General features: G+C 47.6%; 1 protein-coding gene across 6 annotated transcripts; it reads left to right on the forward strand.

Annotated features, from left to right (window-relative positions):
- The first annotated feature begins 2,023 nt into the window (after positions 1 to 2,023).
- On the forward strand, positions 2,024 to 18,660 carry VEZF1 (vascular endothelial zinc finger 1). 6 transcript variants are annotated; one of them, XM_074845808.1, is made up of 8 exons: positions 3,500 to 3,727; positions 4,767 to 4,921; positions 9,224 to 9,921; positions 10,663 to 10,726; positions 11,742 to 11,925; positions 13,362 to 13,574; positions 15,895 to 15,939; positions 16,281 to 18,660. In XM_074845808.1, exons 2-8 carry the CDS (start codon positions 4,850 to 4,852, stop codon positions 16,706 to 16,708), a joined length of 1,704 nt encoding a protein of 567 aa, XP_074701909.1. In that variant the 5' UTR covers positions 3,500 to 3,727; positions 4,767 to 4,849; the 3' UTR covers positions 16,709 to 18,660. The 6 variants fall into 6 exon arrangements, with proteins under 6 accessions (XP_074701913.1, XP_074701908.1, XP_074701909.1 ...); XM_074845812.1 differs by lacking the exons at positions 3,500 to 3,727; positions 4,767 to 4,921 and adding an exon at positions 2,024 to 2,745; XM_074845807.1 differs by lacking the exon at positions 4,767 to 4,921 and having other exon boundaries at positions 3,498 to 3,727; positions 9,224 to 10,029.
- The last annotated feature ends 1,487 nt before the right edge of the window (positions 18,661 to 20,147 follow it).

A 20,147-nucleotide genomic window follows, 5' to 3' on the forward strand; every position in this document is an offset into this window, starting at 1 on the left:
GTTCTGCGAGGATAACGGGGTAAAATGGGTAGAGTTTAGATGGTCCTTGCGGGGCTTCTGGGTTCCTGGAGGGGACCTGCATCCCCCTGCCCTGCCTGGCTTCCCCCAGCAGGCGGGACAGCTAATGGCGCCTGTGCAAATAAGCACTTTATTAACTGTTTCATGGCTGAGCACGCTGGCGGAAGCAGCTCCTCTCTCTCCGAGTCGCACCTCGAGGTGGGTTTGACAAATTAACCGTGGGTATTGCTGCTTCTGGAAGCGGACGTCGCCGGGGAGCTGCGTGCCGGGTGGCAGGAGGGCACGTGAGCGGCCGAGGGCTGCGTGGGGGTTTTGGCAGTGCCAGCTTCGGGCAGAGCACGGCCACGGCACCCAGGGGCAGCCCCGGTGCTGCCCTGCTCCCCCCGAGGCTCCCCGCAACCGGCCTCGGCACCGGCGCTGAAGGCAGGGGACACGCCGGCGGCCTCAGCAGCGTTTCCATCCATCCCAACAAGATGGGAAGTGCTGAGGAAGAAAGGAGGGAAGATTTTTGTTTGAAAAGGCAGAAGACCAGCCTCGGGACAGCGGTAAATGGGCCCCACGATTCCTGGTGCCTTAGAAATTCCCTCTGCAGGCTCGCCGCGGGTACCAGAGCAGCAGCAGGGTGGCTGCCGATGCTATCGCTGTCCCAGCTCGATGACTAAGGGAGCTGGAAGGTATAAATTAAATAACACAACACTTCAAGCCACCTGTTATGTGGGTTTGTCCAAAGCAGTGCTGCTTTAATTAAGATGGAGAGTTTACAAATCTAACCTTTGTTTATTCTGCTTTGGGGCATATATAATGTAAATATGTGTTTTCAAACACTGCGGCTTTTTATATTTCCAGTTATAATTCTGGGTAAAGGAAAGTTCGTCAGGTTTGGCATAGACTTGCTCTTTATAAATACAGCTCCTGCGAGCTCCTTCTCCCCCCCGGGGGTTCTCTGCAGCCTCTCAGCTCGCTTTGCTCCCGACGCAGCTTTTCTCTCGGTGATCGCTGCCCCGCTGCGGGACGTGTCAGGGGTGCGAGAGGGGCTGGGAGGGCTCAGCCAGACGCCGTTGAGAGGAAAGTGGGCTCCGGCTCCGTTTCCCTCTCCTCCAACTTCGGAAGAAGGATTTGAGCCCTCTAGGTTTTGTTCCTGTGTCCCCCCTTGGTTCTTTAGTTGTAAAAACAAGACGAACGTGGAGTTTAGCCTCCTACGTGCTCATCAGAATTTCTTCGATGACTCAGTGATACGCTTGGGTAGTTTTCTTAGCCGTTAATTGAAGTGAGTGTGAGCCCTTAACAAAGAGAGCTCTCTCAAGTCTTCATTAATAAGCGTTAACAAAAATAACTGACCGAGCGGGAGAAAAATAACCAGGAGCGGCAGTGGTGTCCCCCTCTCCACAAAGGCAGGTTTCCTCTCTCGGCCCTCCTGCAGCCCCTGCTCTGCCGGTGGCTGTGCCACGGCCAGGGAGAGCATCTCTGCAGAGCAGAACCAACCGTCTATGGGCGAGCTGGGCCGCTGCGATCCCGGCAACGTGCGCCAGCAAACTCCTTTGACTGCTTTTTTTTGGTTTGTTTTCCTTAGTTCAGAGCTTCTGCAGAGCAAGGGTGATGTTTTGCGTGTTTCCAGCGCTGCCCACCGAAAGCATCAGCGCAGAGTCTGCCGTGGTGCGGACTGGGGTGGTCAAAAAAAAGTGGGCTCCAAATTCCCTGGGGCAGACGGACTCTCTGAGCCCGTGGGGCCACTCCAGGCAGCTGAGCCCCCCGGGGCACATTGCCACAAACTTTCCTCTGGGGTCACAAAGCTGAGAAACTTTTTTTTTTTTTTAAATGCAAACAGATTTTGACATAATCACTCGACTCGAGCGCTGGGGTTTCAAGGAAAAAAGCTAGCAGATCGCCTGAGAGGCGTGAAACAACCGCAAGCGTCACTCTGAACAGAACAACTCCTGTTTTGCAACGCTCGTGGAGAGTGAAGAAAGGCTCGGGGAGGGCCGAGGACCAGCGCCGTGGGAGCCAGGTGACTCGCCCAAGGTTGCACAAAGCGACGGCCGAGCTGGTGGGCTCGGGACCTCCCGCTGACCCGACGGCTGCCGGGTCCCCCCCGTCCCTCCTCCCCGCTGCAGTGGCACCGAGCTGGGGCTTTGGGACCTGCCTTTGCGTTATCTGTAGCAGGAGATAAGAAAAACCACCCGGCTCTCCCGTAAGGGAGGAAGTAGCATGGGCAGCTTCATCGATGCGAGCCATATTTAGCCCTGCTTACTGAGGTCAAGCCGTGGGGCAGACGGTGGCGACGCGGCTGTATTTCTCCCCGCGCCCGACCTGCCGGGTGGTTTTGGTGAAGCGGGTGCCGCAGCGGCCGAGGCCTCAGATTTGCAGCGTGGGTCTGGGCTTGAGCAAGGAGGATTGAACAGAGCCAGGGGGAAAAAAAAGAAATAATAAAGTCATGTAAGCCTGTTCTCATCTCCCCCCCACGCCCAGGGAAGACGGCCCTCGCCTGCGAGCAGCCTGGTTTTAAAACACCCACCCCGCCGCGCTCCCGTTTCTCCTGCGCGTGCCGAAGAGACACCAGACACCCCTCAGATGTGGTGGCGCGGGTGTCCCCTGCACCCCCCGGCCCCCGCGCCCTTCCCCGTGCCCCGGGGAGGGACGAGGAGCCCTCCCTTGCGCGGGGAGCTCGGGGGGGCCCCATCCTGCCGCCTGTCAGGGATGTGCTTGCTGTGTGTAAACACGTAATTAACGGTAAGTATATACTTAATTGCTTGTGGCTTTGATTTGCATTCAGGCGCTGCGCTGAAGAGACTTTAGATAGAAGGAAACCCGGTCAGTTTGCAACTTCGACGTGTGTAGGGGAGGCTGCGGGGAGGGGGCCCGGGGGAGCCCCCCCCCCCACCTCCGCTCGCCGCGCACCTCCCGGAGCCCCGGCCCGGTGAAGGCGGCAGCGGCCACCCGGGTGGGCTGAGGAGGGTTCCCGGGTGGGTCTGAACCCCCGGGTGGGGCCGGCGCGGCGCCGGGAGACCCCCGGGGCGGCCCCGCTCCCCCCCTCCGCCCCCGCCGGTCCCGGCGCGGCCGCCGGCGGGCGGGGCGGCACGTGCGGGGCCTCCGCCCGCCGCCGGCCCGCACCCGCGGGCGAAGCCGCCCCCCGCCGCCGCCCCCGCGGCTCCCTCCCTGCGCGGCGGGCGGGGAGAAGGGGAGGGCGGGCGGCGCGGGCGGCCCCCACCGGGGCGCGGCGGCGGCGGCGGCGGCGGCCCTGGACACCTCGCCCGCTCCTCCATCTTCTCGCCACAGCTCGCCTCGGCTTCCCCAGCCCGGGACCGGCCCATTGCCAGCCCCGCGGGGGGGGCGGCCGCCCCGCCGCGCCGCCCCGGCCCCGCCGCCCGCCCCGCCGCCCCGCCGCGCCGCCCCGGGCCCGCCGCCCGCCCCGAGGCGAGGGGAGCGGCGGGGGCGGCGCCGCGGCGGCCCGGGCCCGCGCCGCCCCGCCGGGCCGCGGCGCCGCCGCCTCCCCCCTCTGGGCCGCAGTGGTGCAGCCCGGAGGTTAGCGGAAGCGGCCGCTCGGCGCTGCCATGTTGAGCCGCCGCCGCCGCCGCCGCTTTGTTGTCGGCTCCATGTAGCTGGGGCCCGGGGGAGGGAGGGGGGGACCGCGCCGCCGGAGCCGCCGCCGCCGCCCGCCCAGGGCCGGGACGCCCCCGCCATGGAGGCCAACTGGACCGCGTTCCTCTTTCAGGTGAGGCCCCGCGGCGGCCGGCGCTGCCCGCGCCCCCCCCTCCCCTCAGCGGCCGCGGGCGGGCGGCCGCCCCGCCGGGCTCCCCGCTAGGCCGGGGCTGTCAGTCAGCGCCGCCGCCCGGCCTCCCGCCCGCCCCCCCCCCCCTTCTCCTTCCCCGGCCCGGCCCGCGGCGGCGGCGGGGCCCGGCCCGGCCCGCCCGGGGCAGCGGCTGACCCGGCCCCGCGCCCGCCGGCGGCTCCTTTCCCTCCTTTCCCTCCTGCACTTTCTCCCCGCCCGCCTCCCCCGGCTGATCGCGCACGGCGCTCCGCCGCCGCCCCGCAGTGTTTTTCCTTTTTTTTTTTTTTTTATTTTTTTAAAAAAAGGAGCGATGTTTAGATCCTACTATTTTTTAAAAAAATTTTTCCCTCCCGAAAAAACCGAAATAGCTGCTTTCTGATTTGTTTGTTTTTGTCTCCCCCCCCGCCAAAAAGAAAAACAACAACAGAAAAAAAACCAAACCAAAAAACCCCAACCAACCTTCCACCGGGCTCTAACAAAACCCCGATGCAACAAACACCGTGTCTGGGAGAATAAATTAATCCCTCTTTAAACAGCCTGACTCAGGGGCCGGGTGACGAGGGAGCTTGTTTTCTTTTAAAATAGGACGCGAGCGGGCCGGATTTCTGTAAAAACTGGCGAAATGCTAACGGTAATAGGGAGGAATAGGGACGGTGGAGCGTGCAACCCCTCCCTTTGCCAACTGAGTCACAATTTTCCCCATTTCTGTCTGCGAAAGACTGACTTAAAACCACCGCTGTTTATGTAATTCTGAAGAAAATCCAGTGTACCAAAAAAAAAAAAAATCTCCCCCCTCCAAATCCTCTCCTGGCTTTTGTGAGCCGAGCCCTTTCACGCCGGATTGTTTTCTGATGCCTCCTGCTCTTTTTGAGCTTGAAAACATAAGATGTGTAATTGCAGCAGCAGCAAAAAAAAAAAAAAAAAAAAAGGCCCCACACATCACCTTTCTCAAGGTAAAATAATCCTCTTTGCACATTCCCAGCGGCGGTCACTCGCTTACTCACTGTCCTCCTCGGAATTAAACCCAAACCCAACCCGTGACACGAGTTTGAAAACCTGAGTTGAATGAATAAATCCGCCAAGAGCGAGCACCATTCCTTTAGAGAGGAAAAATTATTCCCTTGCAAGTACCGAGGGGTGAGTCACTGGCTCGGGTGCTCTTGCCTCCGAAAACACGCCGGGAATGTTCCGGGAGCCGGTACCGGGAGCTGGGCGCTGGGTTTTCCGCCTTTTCGTGATGAATGCGGGTGATGCCATCGAGTTTGGCTGAGGTCTTGTGAATTATTTCTCACTCTAGTGGGCAGTTGTGATTCGCACATAGGAAACTTCACGCTAAGAAGTTAATCTCCTTAGTTTAGGGCCATCTCCCTCCGAGTTGGGGCTGTTTTATCGCCTTCCTGCCTCCCAGGCTCCCAGATGAGGAGTTTTTGAGGGGAAGTGATTCCTAGGCTGGCAGTACGGTATTGCAGCAACCTCGGTAAGAAATGCCAAGTAATACTTTCAAGTACGTGTCCAGCTTCGTGCTGCTCGTCTTTTATTTTTTTGAAGGGTTCTCTGTTTTGAAATAGCGATGTCACGCTTTGATTTAGGAGTAGGCTGTGCTGCTTTTAATTAAGGAGTCAGCAGTTCATTTGCCTAACGTATTTAGCTATCTGCGACTTGGAAGCATCTTCATAAAACTGTGACGTGGAAATTTTTCTCCGATTTTTTTTTTTTTTTTTTTTTCTCCCCCAAAATAATAAAGCTGTAAGACCTCACAATAAATGCTGAATATTGTTTCTTGAGTCATTTTGTTAAAAGCAACCCTTTAGGGTGCGAGCATCCTAAGGCACCCAGCAGAAAGCACCGTTAAGATATTCCCGGTGTGACTTTAGTTTTTCTCCTTCCCGTCCTCACTGCCAGCATGTCAGCCAAGTTCCGACTGATTAGTTAAAACTAGTAACAAAAAGTGGATTTAAAAGCCCCTCCCGGCCCCCCTCCGCGGTATCAGTTAAATAACAAACGCAAGTGACTGAATATACGCGCCCGTTCTTCGCGGGGGGGAGTTTCACCAAGCGCGTGTCTCAGCTGTGACAGGATTTCTAAGGGACAGTTGAATACGTGGTGTGTAAAGTTGTCATTTTTAGCCTAATGTTTTTAGCGGAGGTTGCAATGTCTTAATTTTAGTCGTGCTAGCCATGGGATATGTGACTGTAAATTGCTCTTTCCAAATAAAGTTGTCTGATTGTGTTTAGGTGGCATTTTGATGAATTGTATCTCTTTTTAAAGAAACAATTGTGATACTGAATAAGCAGTTCTTGTTTGGATCTTATTAGTCCCTGAAATGCATATTTTGAAAACCACTTTTAGTATCTGCTCAGAAAGTGAAAGTTGTATCTGTTAATGTGAGGAGGAATCATCCATCAAACAGAGTGTTCAAGATATGACTCATGCTAATTTGTTGCTCTCACATTAAGGCTGGAGCGCAAAAATATTTTAGCCTCTGGCATTGGAAGTTCACAATGCCACATCCTACCACTCCGGGTCACGAATTACAGGGTTTTTTTTGTTTGTTTGTTTGTTTACTGCCCCCCAGGAAAGAAAAAAGTAGTGCTAGAACGAGGGTGTTTTGCACGAGAGCCTGTCCCCGGCGATCAAAATATCGCAAAAATGTTGACTTGACATTAACGCTAGGTCAAGTAAAACCGTGGTCTGTGCCTGAATAAAAATGACTGGCGAGAGGCATGCAGCAGGTGCTGTCCTCCCTTCTCAAACAGCGAGTTAAAAAAAAATAAAAATACTGCCTGCTCCTTTTTTAAAAAGGCTTTAATGCAGGCAGCCCTCGGAAACTGAGGAATACAGCTTGTTGCAGAGAGGGGTTCTTAGAAAGACAGCGCTGCTAATAACGCTGGCTATCTGGGAACCAAGATAAGCAGACTTATATAAGCAGCGGCTTCGTAGCCTGTAGCCTTATGAATATACATTGTTTTATGTCCACCGTCTCTGTCGGTTCCGTAGGAATAAGTGCATCGTTACCTTGAAGTGCTGACGATTCTTTAAGGCTTAAAAATATCCATAAACTGCATAAGTTTGAACCTTGTCCAAAGGATTTGGGCTCTCTATTATCCGATCTGCTAGCTCTGCCTTTGAAACTGTATCTCTGGAGCTATCCTTAGGTGCTCTTAAGTGTCTTCTGATGCAGTTTAACAACATTGTTTAATGCTTATTTAAAGTTGGCTGTAAAACACTTCAGAATTTTTTCAAATTAAAATTGTATTTAAGTACACAACTTGCTTAATATTGTACTTTCAATGTCTGTTGTACATACTCTCTGCTTTTTATGCGATGTAGATGTCTCAATGGCTTTTTAAAAACACAGAAAATAAATGCTTGAAAATCCACAGTTGTCGCTGAAGTCAGGCAGAAGTTTAACAGAGACTCCGGAGCTTGGGCCGGGCCCTGATTTAGCAGCGTAGCCTCCAGGAGAGCTCTGCATTGGACTCTTCAGCAATCGCTTCTGCAAACCAGCCCCTTAGGCTGTTGTTTGAGGTGGCTGCTGTGGCAGCGTTCAGCCTACCTGTTGCATCCCAGGCTTGGGCACAGATGGGGCGCAGCACGCCGATAACGGACGGGCTGGCCTGGCTCCTAACGATTCCCGCAAGTTTTGCCTCCCGTTATCCTGCTGAATCCAGGCTTTCTCCCGTGAACTCTTTTCGTGTCAGATAGGCTTGGAGTGTTAGGGAGCACGTATTCCTGCCCACGTGGGTTAGTGTTTGTAGCCACCGGTGGCTTTTATCTAAAGATCACTGGCATCTCGCTCCTGAAAAACAAGCGGCTGAAGCGATGCAGGGCGTGTGCGGTGGGAGGAGGAGGCGGGAGCCCCCCTGCAGCCGAGGTGCCCGTAGTCGCTGCTGCGGTCGGGAGAGGCAAAGCGGCCGGAGCTTGGATGCAGCTAAGAAAAGAAAAAAAAAAAAAAAAGAAGTCCCAAAGTGAGCTTCTAGAAAGTCTGACTTCTCCAAAGGACACAATGCCGTGGCTTCGTGTAGGAACAGTGTTAGCCTGAGCGCGCTTCGTCACGCTGTCCCTCCTCAACCGACGTAAAAGTAGACAGGTTGGGGATCGCGAGCCGGCGCAGCGTTGTGTCCAGCTCTCACAGCCTCGAGTCGTGTTATTTTGTGAAGGAGGCAGTAGGGAAGAAGTCCTGGAAGGCTGCAGTGCTGATCTAATGGGAATGCAAGTTTCCCCAAACTCGGCTTCAGACCTGGCATGCTGCGTTAATAACGAGACTGATTTAAAACTGGTCTGATGAGACTGAGGCACATCTTGAATACAGATGCGCTTAAACTGGCTTAAGGTGCTAGAGTGATTTATTTTAATGCTCCATTAGGCTGAATTGGTCTGTGTGGTTTCTAAACCACTTTAAAATTGTCTCTGCTAGGGTTTTGTCCCAGTCTGACTGGATGAGTTCTAATAACAGTGTTTTCTGCCTTAGAATAAACAGTGGCTGACACAAGCGTGGTGTAGGACAGGCTGCAGCTCTGCTGAGCGGTGCTCGCTGCGGCACGCTCGGGGCAGGGGGGTCCCTCTGTCTCTTCTCTTTCGCTTCTCCCACTGATCCTGTAGTGCAGAGTCCGTTGCTGTTGCTATAGACTGTTTTGAAGCAGCTTTCGGGTCTTTTTTTTTTTTCTTTTCCAAACACCCCCCCTCCAGCCGTGTTCTCCAGCATCTCTAGGTGTCTGCCAGTGCTTATCGATTAGCTTCTCTTCCTATCACAAAGTAGTTGCTGACAAAGAGAAAAATAACATGTTGCTGTTCTTACTAGTTTCCAGACGCAAAGAGCGCAGTGGTCAGCGTGTAAATGCAGCGGGAACCTGCTAAATGTAGAAATGTGGCTTTAGACACCTCTCGATTCAAGTTGCTTTGGTTTCAGTGCTAACATGCTGGTATGAACACGTTGTTTAAATAGACACCTTATCACATCCTGGCTTTCTGTGGCTGCAGGTTAATTCTCGACATGCACTAAGCTCGGCTTAAAGGTGGGGCGTTATTTTGCAGCTCCCATCAGTACAATCATAACGCTCCAAAGATAGTCCCAAGGTGGCATCTGATATGATCGTTAGCAAAACAAGTTATCTGTTATGTAAAGATCAAACGCTGTGTTAGTAAGAGATCTGACAAGCACCTAGCTGTTTTCCATAAGAAGTGTTGCCCTCCGGAAACTTAATAATTATTTGATTGTTATGATGTGTGCCTTCCTACACTTACCACAGAATCTGCACAGCGAACGCATTTAAAACGCGAGCGGTTTATCCTGTCCAAAAACGAAATTATGTAACCTTTTGCAGTTGTTACTTCAATGGCTTTTGGTCTAGAATGTGCTTTCCTGTAGTTTGTAAATGTTCTCACCCTGTCAGAGTGAGCACCCATCAATAGAATTTAAGTGTGACTGTTTGGTTTTAGGCACACGAAGCCTCACATCACCAACAGCAGGCAGCACAGAACAGTTTGTTGCCTCTCCTGAGCTCTGCTGTTGAGCCACCCGATCAGAAGCCGATTCTGCCCTTACCAATAACGCAGAAACCTCAGCCTGCACCAGAAACATTAAAGGATGCTATTGTTGGGATTAAAAAGGAAAAACCTAAAACCTCCTTTGTGTGCACTTACTGCAGCAAAGCTTTCAGGGACAGCTACCATTTGAGGCGTCACGAGTCCTGCCACACAGGGATAAAGTTAGTGTCACGGCCAAAGAAAACTCCCACCACAATGGTGCCCCTTATCTCGACCATCGCTGGTGACAACAGCCGAAGTTCATTGGTTTCGACTATCGCAGGCATCCTGTCCACAGTCACTACGTCTTCCTCTGCCACCAACCCCAGCAGTAGTGCCGGCGCGACGGCTATGGCAGTGACTCAGACGGTGAAGAAGCCCAGTAAGCCCGTTAAGAAGAACCACGCTTGTGAGATGTGCGGAAAGGCCTTCAGGGATGTCTACCACCTCAACCGGCACAAGCTGTCCCACTCAGATGAAAAACCCTTTGAATGTCCAATTTGCAATCAGCGCTTCAAGAGAAAGGATCGCATGACCTACCACGTGAGGTCTCACGAAGGTGGCATCACGAAACCATACACCTGTGGTGTTTGTGGAAAAGGCTTCTCGAGGTACCATGTAGAAAATCCCAGGCGAGCTCAAGTATTGGCTTTTCATAACCAAGAAGGGTTAAGCTATCATAGCGAGGGGCTAGGAGAACCAGACATCTTAGAAGATTGGTGAGGGGATAAAGAGCCTTGTTTACCTCTAGGGTGTGGGTCTCGGTCTGAGCCAGCTTGGCAGTGGCCACAAGTGGTCGCTCTTTCATGAGAGTGTTGTGAAATGTTTTCGCGACCTTGTCCGGGTCCCCTAGGACACGTGTCTGTGTCACTGGCGGTGGCCATGGAGCCCCTTTACCAGCCTTTGCAAGGGTCAGTGGCCGAATGGGGCACGGCAGGCGAACTGTCTCCTTGTCTCGTAGCGAGGTTGAGGCGCACTGACAGAGCATTGTGGGGGAGCTTGCATTGCTGCTGGCTGTATTTATATCTGTGCTTGCAACAGAGACAAACTCCAACCTTTAGAGCCGTTGATCTGTCACCTTTACACAGGGTACGACCAAACGTACCATTTCCAGGTGCGCGAGAAGAACACGGTTAAGTTTTAAACTGCAGGTTGGGTCTCAGCGTAACGATGCGTTACTCTAGCTGAAAGCCACTGCGTAGGCCAGGGGAATGCATTTATTCTTGCCGTGCGGAGGGCTGTGGGCTGCAAGGGGTCATCAGCGCAGTGTTCAGCACCGCTAGCCAAGGTGTCCTTACTATGTATTTGTAACAGTATGCATTTTCTCTTCTGTTCCTCTCTTTTTTTTGCAGGCCTGATCATTTAAGCTGTCACGTTAAACATGTTCACTCAACAGAGAGACCCTTCAAATGCCAAGTAAGGGCTAAAATGATTTATTAAGAGCAATACCTTATTGTACCGTTAGAATCTCAGGTGAATAATCTTTCCAGAACTGCTGCTTTACTTTTCATTGAAAAGCAAGTTTAGGAAAAAAGGTCACATCCGCCTTACATACCAGCAGCACTGTTGTTCTGATGTAGGTGTAGTGGCAGTCTGAAAGGATGCTGTGGCTACTTTTTTTTTAGGAAGATTAGAGGCTTTTTGCTTCCTTGGGGACCAACGTAGGTGCTCTGTTTTATGATACGCTTAACTGAGTAGTAGGATTGTAACGGCGTCCTCAGCTCAGTGCTGATTGCAGGAGTGATGTCTGCAGTGTGCTTCTCAGCATACTTAAACTCAATGTGTTTCTCAGTATATCCATTTAAAATGGATTGGAATAGTTGATTCTAGATCCGTTACTTTGCTGGAAGGTGAAAGCAAGTTGTCGTAAGTTGATGACTGAGTATAAGAGAAATAACTTGACTGCCCTTGAACAATTAACTGTTTTGCTTGGAATATCCGTGCTTGTTCCAACCTGTGTTTTAGTGACTCATCGTATTAAATAAAAAGTCTTGTTCAAAAAGAATAGCGTTAGAAAAAGGTTTCATTTCCTTGTTCTGAGTTGGATGGGAATAGAAGTAATTGAGCAATTTAAGATACCAAGTTCATATTTGTAGAGTAAAACTGCATCAAAAAACAACTTTGCCTGTTCTAGGCTTTTTTTATAAGCTCCCTCTTGCTTTGGTAGGTAAGGCAACCTGCTATTTTAAGAAAGTTCAGGTAGTACGGAGTGTGATTTTTATCCTAATTGTCTCAGAAGCCAACTTCCATTTTCAGTCTCTGTTTAGGAGTTTGATTTTGGTTTCTCTATAAATACAGGTAAAACTTACAGTTGTCAATATACTTAGGATACTGTTTGCGCCTACAAGGTAAAATAGCTTACAGTGGGCATGTGATTCATACTGTACTGATGCTGTCTGCACTTCAAGTGTAACTGTTGTCCTTCATATAGACGTGCACTGCTGCCTTTGCCACCAAAGACAGACTGCGGACACACATGGTGCGCCATGAAGGAAAGGTATCGTGTAATATCTGTGGTAAACTTCTGAGTGCAGCATATATCACCAGCCACTTAAAGACACACGGGCAGAGCCAAAGTATCAACTGTAATACCTGTAAACAAGGCATCAATAAAAGTAGGTGAACGTTTTAAAAACATTTCTAATAACAATGTGTTTGCAAAGGGAATTGCCTTTGATTACGTTAAAATGCAGAAGCATACCCATCAGTCTGGGTGTTCACACCGATTAAAAATAGATATTTGATAACAGGATCTTCTTCAGCTCAAGAATGGGCATATGCGGAGTTGGTTTGCTGCTAGACTGTGCTCTTACCCCTTAGGAATGCCCTGCAGTTTGTGAGAATAACCCATCTCTTGAAGAAGAGAGTTTTCTCATCTTCTAAGTACAGTGCTACTTCCTGAACTGTACAGGCCTAAAGTCCAGCAGATAATTCTGGAGATTTTAGAATATCTAAGAGCTGCTAAGATCTGCCAAGTTTCAGGTTTGAAGCCTCATCTAAAGCTCATCAAAATTAGGAGAAAGATTTCTCTGCTTTCTCTGAGCTTTGACCCTGGGGCTCAGTGATTCCTCCCTCTGGCAGTAGCTGACAAGAAAAGCATTTAAATCCAGCCCTGCTTTGGGCACTGATGGCATTTGACTGGTGCTGTGCCGGAGCTCAAATCAGATGTTTGTAATAGTTCCTGAAGTGGAAGTGCTGAAGCCTGAATCTAGGGAGTGCCTAGTATGCAGCCCAAGACTTGACTTACACACCTTCCCTATTAGAATAGCTGCAACAAGTTAACTGACACAGTGATAGAAAATGGGTTTTCAGAGGAGTCAAGAGGGAGGAGTAAGGAAACTTTGGCAACTTTGTCTTTCAAGCCTTTTAAACAGTGTTATTAACTTACAACATCTTTTCGGTTCCTGCTATTCCTGTATAATTTGAAGGTACCGGGAATGTCTAAAGTGCCTAATTGTTGAGCTGAACACGAAATTTGGACATGAACTATTTTTCAAGGTATAAGGTTACGGCTCTGGCTTCCCAAGGCATTTGGGTGGTGTTAGGCCAGTTCACATGGGGCATTTACAGCAGTTGTTGGAGGTGGAAATGATGAGCTGTAGTGTGGCCAGAGAGTAGTAACATGCTGTTCTGTGATGTAGAGGTAAACTGAAAATTTTAAGTCATACTTGCAATAAAAAGTAAAAAGGCTTTTTTTTTTTTTTCACTGGAGCTGAGGTTTAGAAAAGGTGGAATCAGCTAATCAGTTTGAATTCTAGAGACTCACCGTAGTCTTTTATTTCATTCTTCCTAAAATACAAACAAAATAATCAGAATGAAAGTTCATTTTTGGCAGTGAAAGCAGATGTTTCTGACTTACATTTTGGTTTTTAGCTCTCAGAAAAGTGGTTTCATAAAGCACAGAATTAATTATATGGTTTTAAACACCTCTGATTTTTGCTCTTGGAATCCTGTGAGATTCCACACGCTCTTCGTGGAAGAAGCCTTTGTGATCTCAGCAGAAAGCAGTAACTTTTCAAGGTGAATTTGTGTTCTTACTTAATTGGCATAGCATGCATGAGTGAAGAGACCAGCAATCAGAAGCAGCAGCAGCAGCAGCAACAGCAGCAACAACAACAGCAGCAACAGCAGCAACAACAGCAACAACAGCAGCAACAGCAGCAGCAGCAGCAGCAGCAGCAGCAGCAACATGTAACAAGTTGGCCTGGAAAGCAGGTAGAGACCCTGAGATTATGGGAAGAGGCCGTCAAAGCAAGGAAGAAAGGTAAAACAAAACAATACTTATGGTCTTGGTTTTATAAGATGCTGGAGTTTACAGTTATATAGGGAGTTTAAGGTGTCAGAAAAGGATGTCTTGCATGAGAATTCCATTCTTGATGTTAGAAGTAATAGCTAAAAACCAGCAGGAGGGTAACATGACCAAAATTACGCTGTAAATGAACTCCTTATTACTTGCTTCCCTTTGGTCTCTGTGCTTGGATGTGTACGTAGCAGTCATCAGTTATAAAGGGATGGTTGTGTCTGCTCCAAGGCAAGAGTGTGCTTTCGACATGCATGTGGTTTTTAGCTGTGTTTATGCATATTTGCCAGTTGTTAACTTGTGTGCATATATATACACACACACACATGTATATGTATATGTATATATACACACACACAACACGCTGTCGTTGCATCTTCATCAGTTTGCATGTGGGTGCTTTCTGTGTCCCCTTCATCTTTTCCCTCCCAATTTATTCCATTCGCTTTAGCATCACGTAACTGCCTTTGCATAAAGTTTTCTAGAACTCATAGAATTTACTCTTCTGTCTGCTGTTTTCTTTTCATTACAAAATTAATAAGTGATCCTGTCTTTCATTATTGCTACCTCACAGCTTACATATACCTACGCTACTGTAACTGAAGTTGAACAGCTTCCTACTGTTGGTCACTGTGTCAGTTTTGTAAAGAATAGATTGCTTCAGTTTAGTGTCCTTAGGAGTACAGTAGTTTAAAGTCTCCCCTTACTGCTAGCTTATTCTTTTCACAACAGTTTGATTTCTAATGCTTATCGTGTGACTCTTGTGGATTACGTGTTTTAGAAGAAATTCTTAGTGATCACTTACTGTTTTTCTCTAGCTGTTTTTAGTAATAAATGTATTTGGCTCACCTTATATTTTTTCTTTTCTCCTAAACTTCCTTTCAGTTTCTTCAATCTTTTTTCTTTTCTAGGTCTTGTTTGTGTATTAGGCTGCTAGCTCCTTTCACCTTGATTGTTTTTCCAGTTGAATTGAATTCTGTGATCAGACAGTATAGAAACAGCTTATTTGTGTTAGAATGTAGTGATAACAGAAACGTTATATATCATCAGGCCACTAAATAGATAAAGCAAATGGGTGTCAGATTTAGAAAATCTCTGAGAAATTTTTTTTCTGCTTGTTCCTTCCTATGTCTTGTTCCCTCCTCCCTTCCTTTCTTACTGAGATTGTTGAATGTGCTTTAACAGAAACAGCGGTTTTGGTCAGGATGGCGGGTGGGGGAGGTGGGTGGGTGGGTAGGAGTGTGGTCAGATGGGTATTAGTGTAACTGAGGTGGGGAAGGGGCAGGGGGTGGGACGTGTCTTTGCGTGTGCCTGTGCTTGGAAGGCGAGCTAGACCAGTCAGTGCCACGCCTGGGTGCCACTCGTCCCATGCTGGTTCTCCTGTGCTAATGCCACCTGTTGCATTGGCTTTACAACACTATATGGGATTTTTTGAGTCCAATATGATTTATTTTCACAATTTTTTAAATTTTTTTTTTTACTCTTTCCCTTCCTTTCCACCCCTCCTAGATACGGACTTTGAAGAACCAACAGTAACCCTTGAATGGGGCTAATGTTGCTTTCAAAGTTAACTCTGTCTTGGTACATTTGTATTGCCCGAGTGGCAAGAGTGGACTCTTTGCTCCTGGCTTACCTCCTGAAACGTGGGTGTAGACTGAGCTTGGTGTCCTACCCTACAAATGTGGAATAAGACACGACTTAGAAGTGCCGTAACGTTGACCTAGACTATATTTTTGTTGGTTTCTCTAGCAGTCATCCCTTCCCTTTACCCGCCTCCACCGACCCGCTTGTTTTTGGAGCCTCCTAGTCTGGGTAGCCGGCAGGTGGTGCTGACGGATGCCTAGTGATCCCCCGGCATCCCGGGCCACCAGTTCCTGCTCCCCCCTGGCCACCGGTGCCCGCTCCCCCCATGCCCAGCCCCGCTGGAGCTCACCGGCAGCAGGCCCAGGCACTGGCCTCCTGAGTCTGCCTCGTTCGGCACTGAATTCCTGCTTACTGCAGAACAAAGTAAAAAAAAAAAAAAAAAAAAAAAAAAGAGCCAAACAACCCAAAAAAACCCCAGAAAACAGAACAACTTGGTGTGGAGCTGTAGCTTATGTGAAAGCTGAGGAGATAATGGGGGTTGAAGGAGGTACTGACTGGGTAGCCTTGAAAATTGCTAAGTAGAAGTGCTGTGATCAGTGGAACAATTTAGTAGCAATAATTAAGACTGAAATAAGCAGGTAAATATTGAAACGAGCTTTGCTTATCAGTCCCTAATAACTACTTTTTAAAACCTTCACAGAATGTCAGTTCACCTTTGAGAAGGCTATAGAGTACGTACCATTCGGTATGTACACTCTCTCCTCTATTTATAATGTTCCTCTTGGGAGGATTTTCTTGATTGTACGATGCTGTTTTTATGAACATCAAAACCCTCTTTATAAGACAACCTCGCTTGACTTCTCAGGAAAAAAAATATTGAATTGAAATGAACTGCATGAGAGTTTGTATTTCTTGTAGGCTATAGAATGTTAACAGTTTTAACTTACTAATAATTCCTAAAGAAAATTATTCCAGAATTTGTACCTGTTCTTGTTTGGTTTTTGTTTTTGTTTTTGTTTTTTTTAAATCTTGTCTATGGTTTTTTATGTGTTAAAAACTTTTTGTCTTTTTATGTCTCATTTTTAGAAGCTGCTAACTTGTGCCAAACCTCCACTGCTGCTACTACGCCTGTGACTCTTACTACTCCATTCAATATAACGTCCTCTGTGGCTTCTGGGACTATCACAAACCCAGTCACAGTGGCAGCTGCAATGAGCATGAGAAGTCCAGTAAATGTATCAAGTGCAGTTAATATATCCAGTCCGATGAACCTAGGGCATCCTGTAACTATAACCAGTCCATTATCCATGACATCTCCATTAACGCTCACCACACCAGTCAATTTACCCACCCCAGTAACCGCTCCAGTGAATATAGCGCATCCAGTCACTATCACGTCTCCCATGAACCTCCCCACACCCATGACGTTAGCTGGTCCCTTAAATATAGCCATGAGACCAGTAGAGAGCATGCCTTTCCTGCCCCAGGCCTTGCCCACCTCTCCTCCCTGGTAAAGAACTTCTACACAGTATTAAAAAGGATTAAAGTGGAATCCTTACCAGCAGTTCTTTTTTGGGTTTTGTTTGGTTGGGTTTTTTTTTTTTTGTTTTGTTTTGTTTTGTTTTAGTTAATAATAAATTCAGACTAAGACACTGGGGCAACGTGCACCATCAGAGACCGTAGTAGCATCTTCCCCTGTTGATTTGGCTCATATGGTTCAAACTTGAGTTTCACTGGAGCACTTCATTTAAAGTAAGTTTTACCTTTTAGCTGACTGATGCTGAATTAGAGCAGATACTTATTTGCCAGAGTTTAAAAAAAAAAAAAAAAAGGTCATTAAAAAACAGTTTTATGTTTTATCCCCCAAATTATAACTTAGAAAATTATTTTAATCTAAACACTAGCAAAGACCCCTCTGTATCTTTAACAGGGTGGATGGCTAATTTTAACTTGCCAGTCGTTAAGTCCACTGTTTCTGAGCTAGTGTAGAATCTTTGTCTGTTGTTGATGTTTTTTTTTATGAGTAAATGCATTACAATGTTGTCATTTAAAAAAAAAAATGCATTTTGGAGAAAATATGCATTTTACCTTTGGGAATATGATAATTTCAGGCAGCATTCCCTATGGGAAAGGTGATACCAGCTCTGATATGCAAAGCATATGATAACTTATCATTCTAACTTCAACATATAATAGGGATTGTGACCTGATATTTGGAGATGTAAATATTACCCAACATATTACCCTAAGGGAATATAGCATTGTAGTCAACATTTTTTTTAAAAAAACTGTTACTGTTTGGTGAGAAACAGCCATGGCTGACAGAAGAGGAGTCGCAATGTGTGTAAACATGGTCTCTGAACAGTCAGACCCCTATGGGACTCTTATCTAGGAGCAAAAGGAGTGCTTTGAAACTTAAGAAATATTGCTTTAAGCTGGAAGATTCTGGAGGCACTGGGTATGATTTTTATGCCCTCTGCCTCCCAATCAGAGCCTGCTGGTGTTACAGCAGGGGACAGACGTGTTAGTTGTTCACTAGAAGTTTTGTCTTATATTAAATTGTATACAGTTTTTATTCTAACCACTAACTAGGTAGGATGCCCCTCCAGGACAAGCAGAGAGCGTCTTTTAATTTCTCCCCTATTTCTTAATCAAGTGTTGTGCAAATCTGTTCAACTTTGTAAATATTTGCAAACATCATCATTTTTACGTTACTCTTCTATTGTGTTAACACATTTCTATCAGTTTGTGGGAGTTCTGGGGTGATGGTTTGGACTATCCAGCCCAGAACTTCTTCACAAATGGTCACACATGTTTAAGCTACATGTGCTTTTTATTTCTTAACCTGTTTATCTGTACATAAAGTAGAAAGCAAAATCTAGGGAAACAGATATACTTTTTAGACTATCATGTCACATATTCACGTTTTTAAAACTTTGTTTAAAAAAAACAACCACCCTAAACCCAAGACTCTACATTAAAAAAAATAAAATAAAATAAAATTACAGTTGAGATGTTTTTATCTTAATGAAGTTGAAAGCTATGGAGAGTAGCGTGTGCGCATTTTCACAGAGTGCTAGCAGGACTGACTAGTCAAAATGGACTGCTTCCGTTTGTACCCTGCCGTGTCAGTACAAGCAGTGATTGCCAGGCTGCTGGCTCAGGTGACAGGTATCTGTATCATTACGTGAAACTGTTCTAGGGGCTTGGACTACATAGTAAAACAAAAACAAAAAAAAAATAGAGCTTAGTGTAAAATAATTTTATAAATGATCTTTTGTACTTTAGGACATCAAATTGTACAACTTTTGTATATATAAAAGCTTAGGAACTTTCTGTTTAGCAGAAAGGAAACACATTCCTACACTTTTAATGTATATGTTTGTTATAATGTCCATGTAAACATATGCCCTATGTTTGTGCCTTTTAATTAGTTTGTCTCAATAAACAAAAATGTAGAGAAGAATATGTAGCTATGACTTTGTTACCACTGTTCTTACTCCAGATGTGTAGAGGTCTTCGTTTTTGCACTGTGTAGAGCATTGCGTGCAGGCAGCTGCATGACTCCGGCCGCCCCGGCCGAACCGAGGCACGTGAGGCGAACGCGCCCCAGCAAAACTCCTTCCTCCCGTAGCGTAGAGCAGCCCGCGCTGGTGGGGCCTTGCATGTTGGGATGTGTAGTTTCCAAGCCATCTCTGCTACCTGTGGCAATGAGACCAACTTGCACCAGTTTTACGTAGTAGGTGTAGCGTTCTGGGTCTGGGTAAACGGCAGAGATGACCCTTAGATGAAGTTTGGGCGTCCCTGAGCTTAAAACAAACAAAAGCATTAAAAGCCGATATGAAAATGTATACTAGAAGTGGTTATCTATGAATTACTTACAATAAACAGGTGTGAGACTTAATTGTATGTTGTCAATTACTGTAGTATTGACAGTGGCTCCTCCGTACAGCTAGCGTGCCCTGCTGATGTTATTTTTATCCCAGCAGAGTAGCAGTAGAATAAACACATTAAACCCCGGCGAGGAAATTTTTCAACGTGACAGAGGCTTCCCAAACCACTAACCGTGGTGCTCTTAGCATGGGATAGGAAAAGGGCTGTTTCCTTTTTATTTTATGTTGGTTCTGCTCGAATGTACCTGGTTTATGTCCACAAAGCTACATTAGCTAATTGTCAACCTGTTTCATTTGTACTTGGGTAAACATTTGCTTTGTACTGTGTATAAATGGTTCCGAGGTGTGCTCCTCAGCTGTCTCAATACAGACATTAACTTCGCTTTGTAATGCCATCATACGAAATACATTAAGCTGTTTTTTGACAAACGAAAGCTACCTGCTCGAGTAGTTCATACGGCATGCGTGCTACCTTGTAATCGATGGTTCATCCACAGCATGACGAGGCAGTGAGGCCAGCTGCTGTCGGGAGCCGGCGCGTAGCTGCACCACAGCGATGAGTGATTTGTATGGCAACTCGTGTCACCGCAGCACGGGGGAGTTAAGACTATAAGAAAATGGTGGATGTGAAGAACAGATGCTCCTGTTACACCGAGTTAGTTTCTATGCAGCTGATGCGCTTAGCCTAGTTTATTTAATGGAAACTTTTAAGCTGGATCTAGTCCAACGTCCAGGGAAGCCTATTGCTGCCGTTGAGTTGAGTGGGTTTTATATCGAGCCCATTCAGGTCTCCGATTGCAAGTGGTTCAATAGGGGTTTTATTTTTTTCTTCTTAAGTTTCCATAAGCGTTCAAGCATTAGGTTAATGGCTTAACACCGACGGAAGGTTTTAAAGTTGAATTTTGCCTTGGAAGGATTTGTGCCACGGAAAGTCAGAGCGGTCAGATCAGTGGCACGAAAACGCGTCCTGCGGGCGAGGAGAGCCTGCGGGTGCCTGGGGCTGTGCTGGCCAGGCCCTGCGGGGCCACGGGACGTAAGTATTGCGGCACAGCCACCCACG

The sequence above is a fragment of the Strix aluco genome, chromosome 19, assembly GCF_031877795.1.
Source record: "Strix aluco isolate bStrAlu1 chromosome 19, bStrAlu1.hap1, whole genome shotgun sequence".
In the NCBI taxonomy this organism is placed as follows: Eukaryota; Metazoa; Chordata; class Aves; order Strigiformes; family Strigidae; genus Strix; species Strix aluco.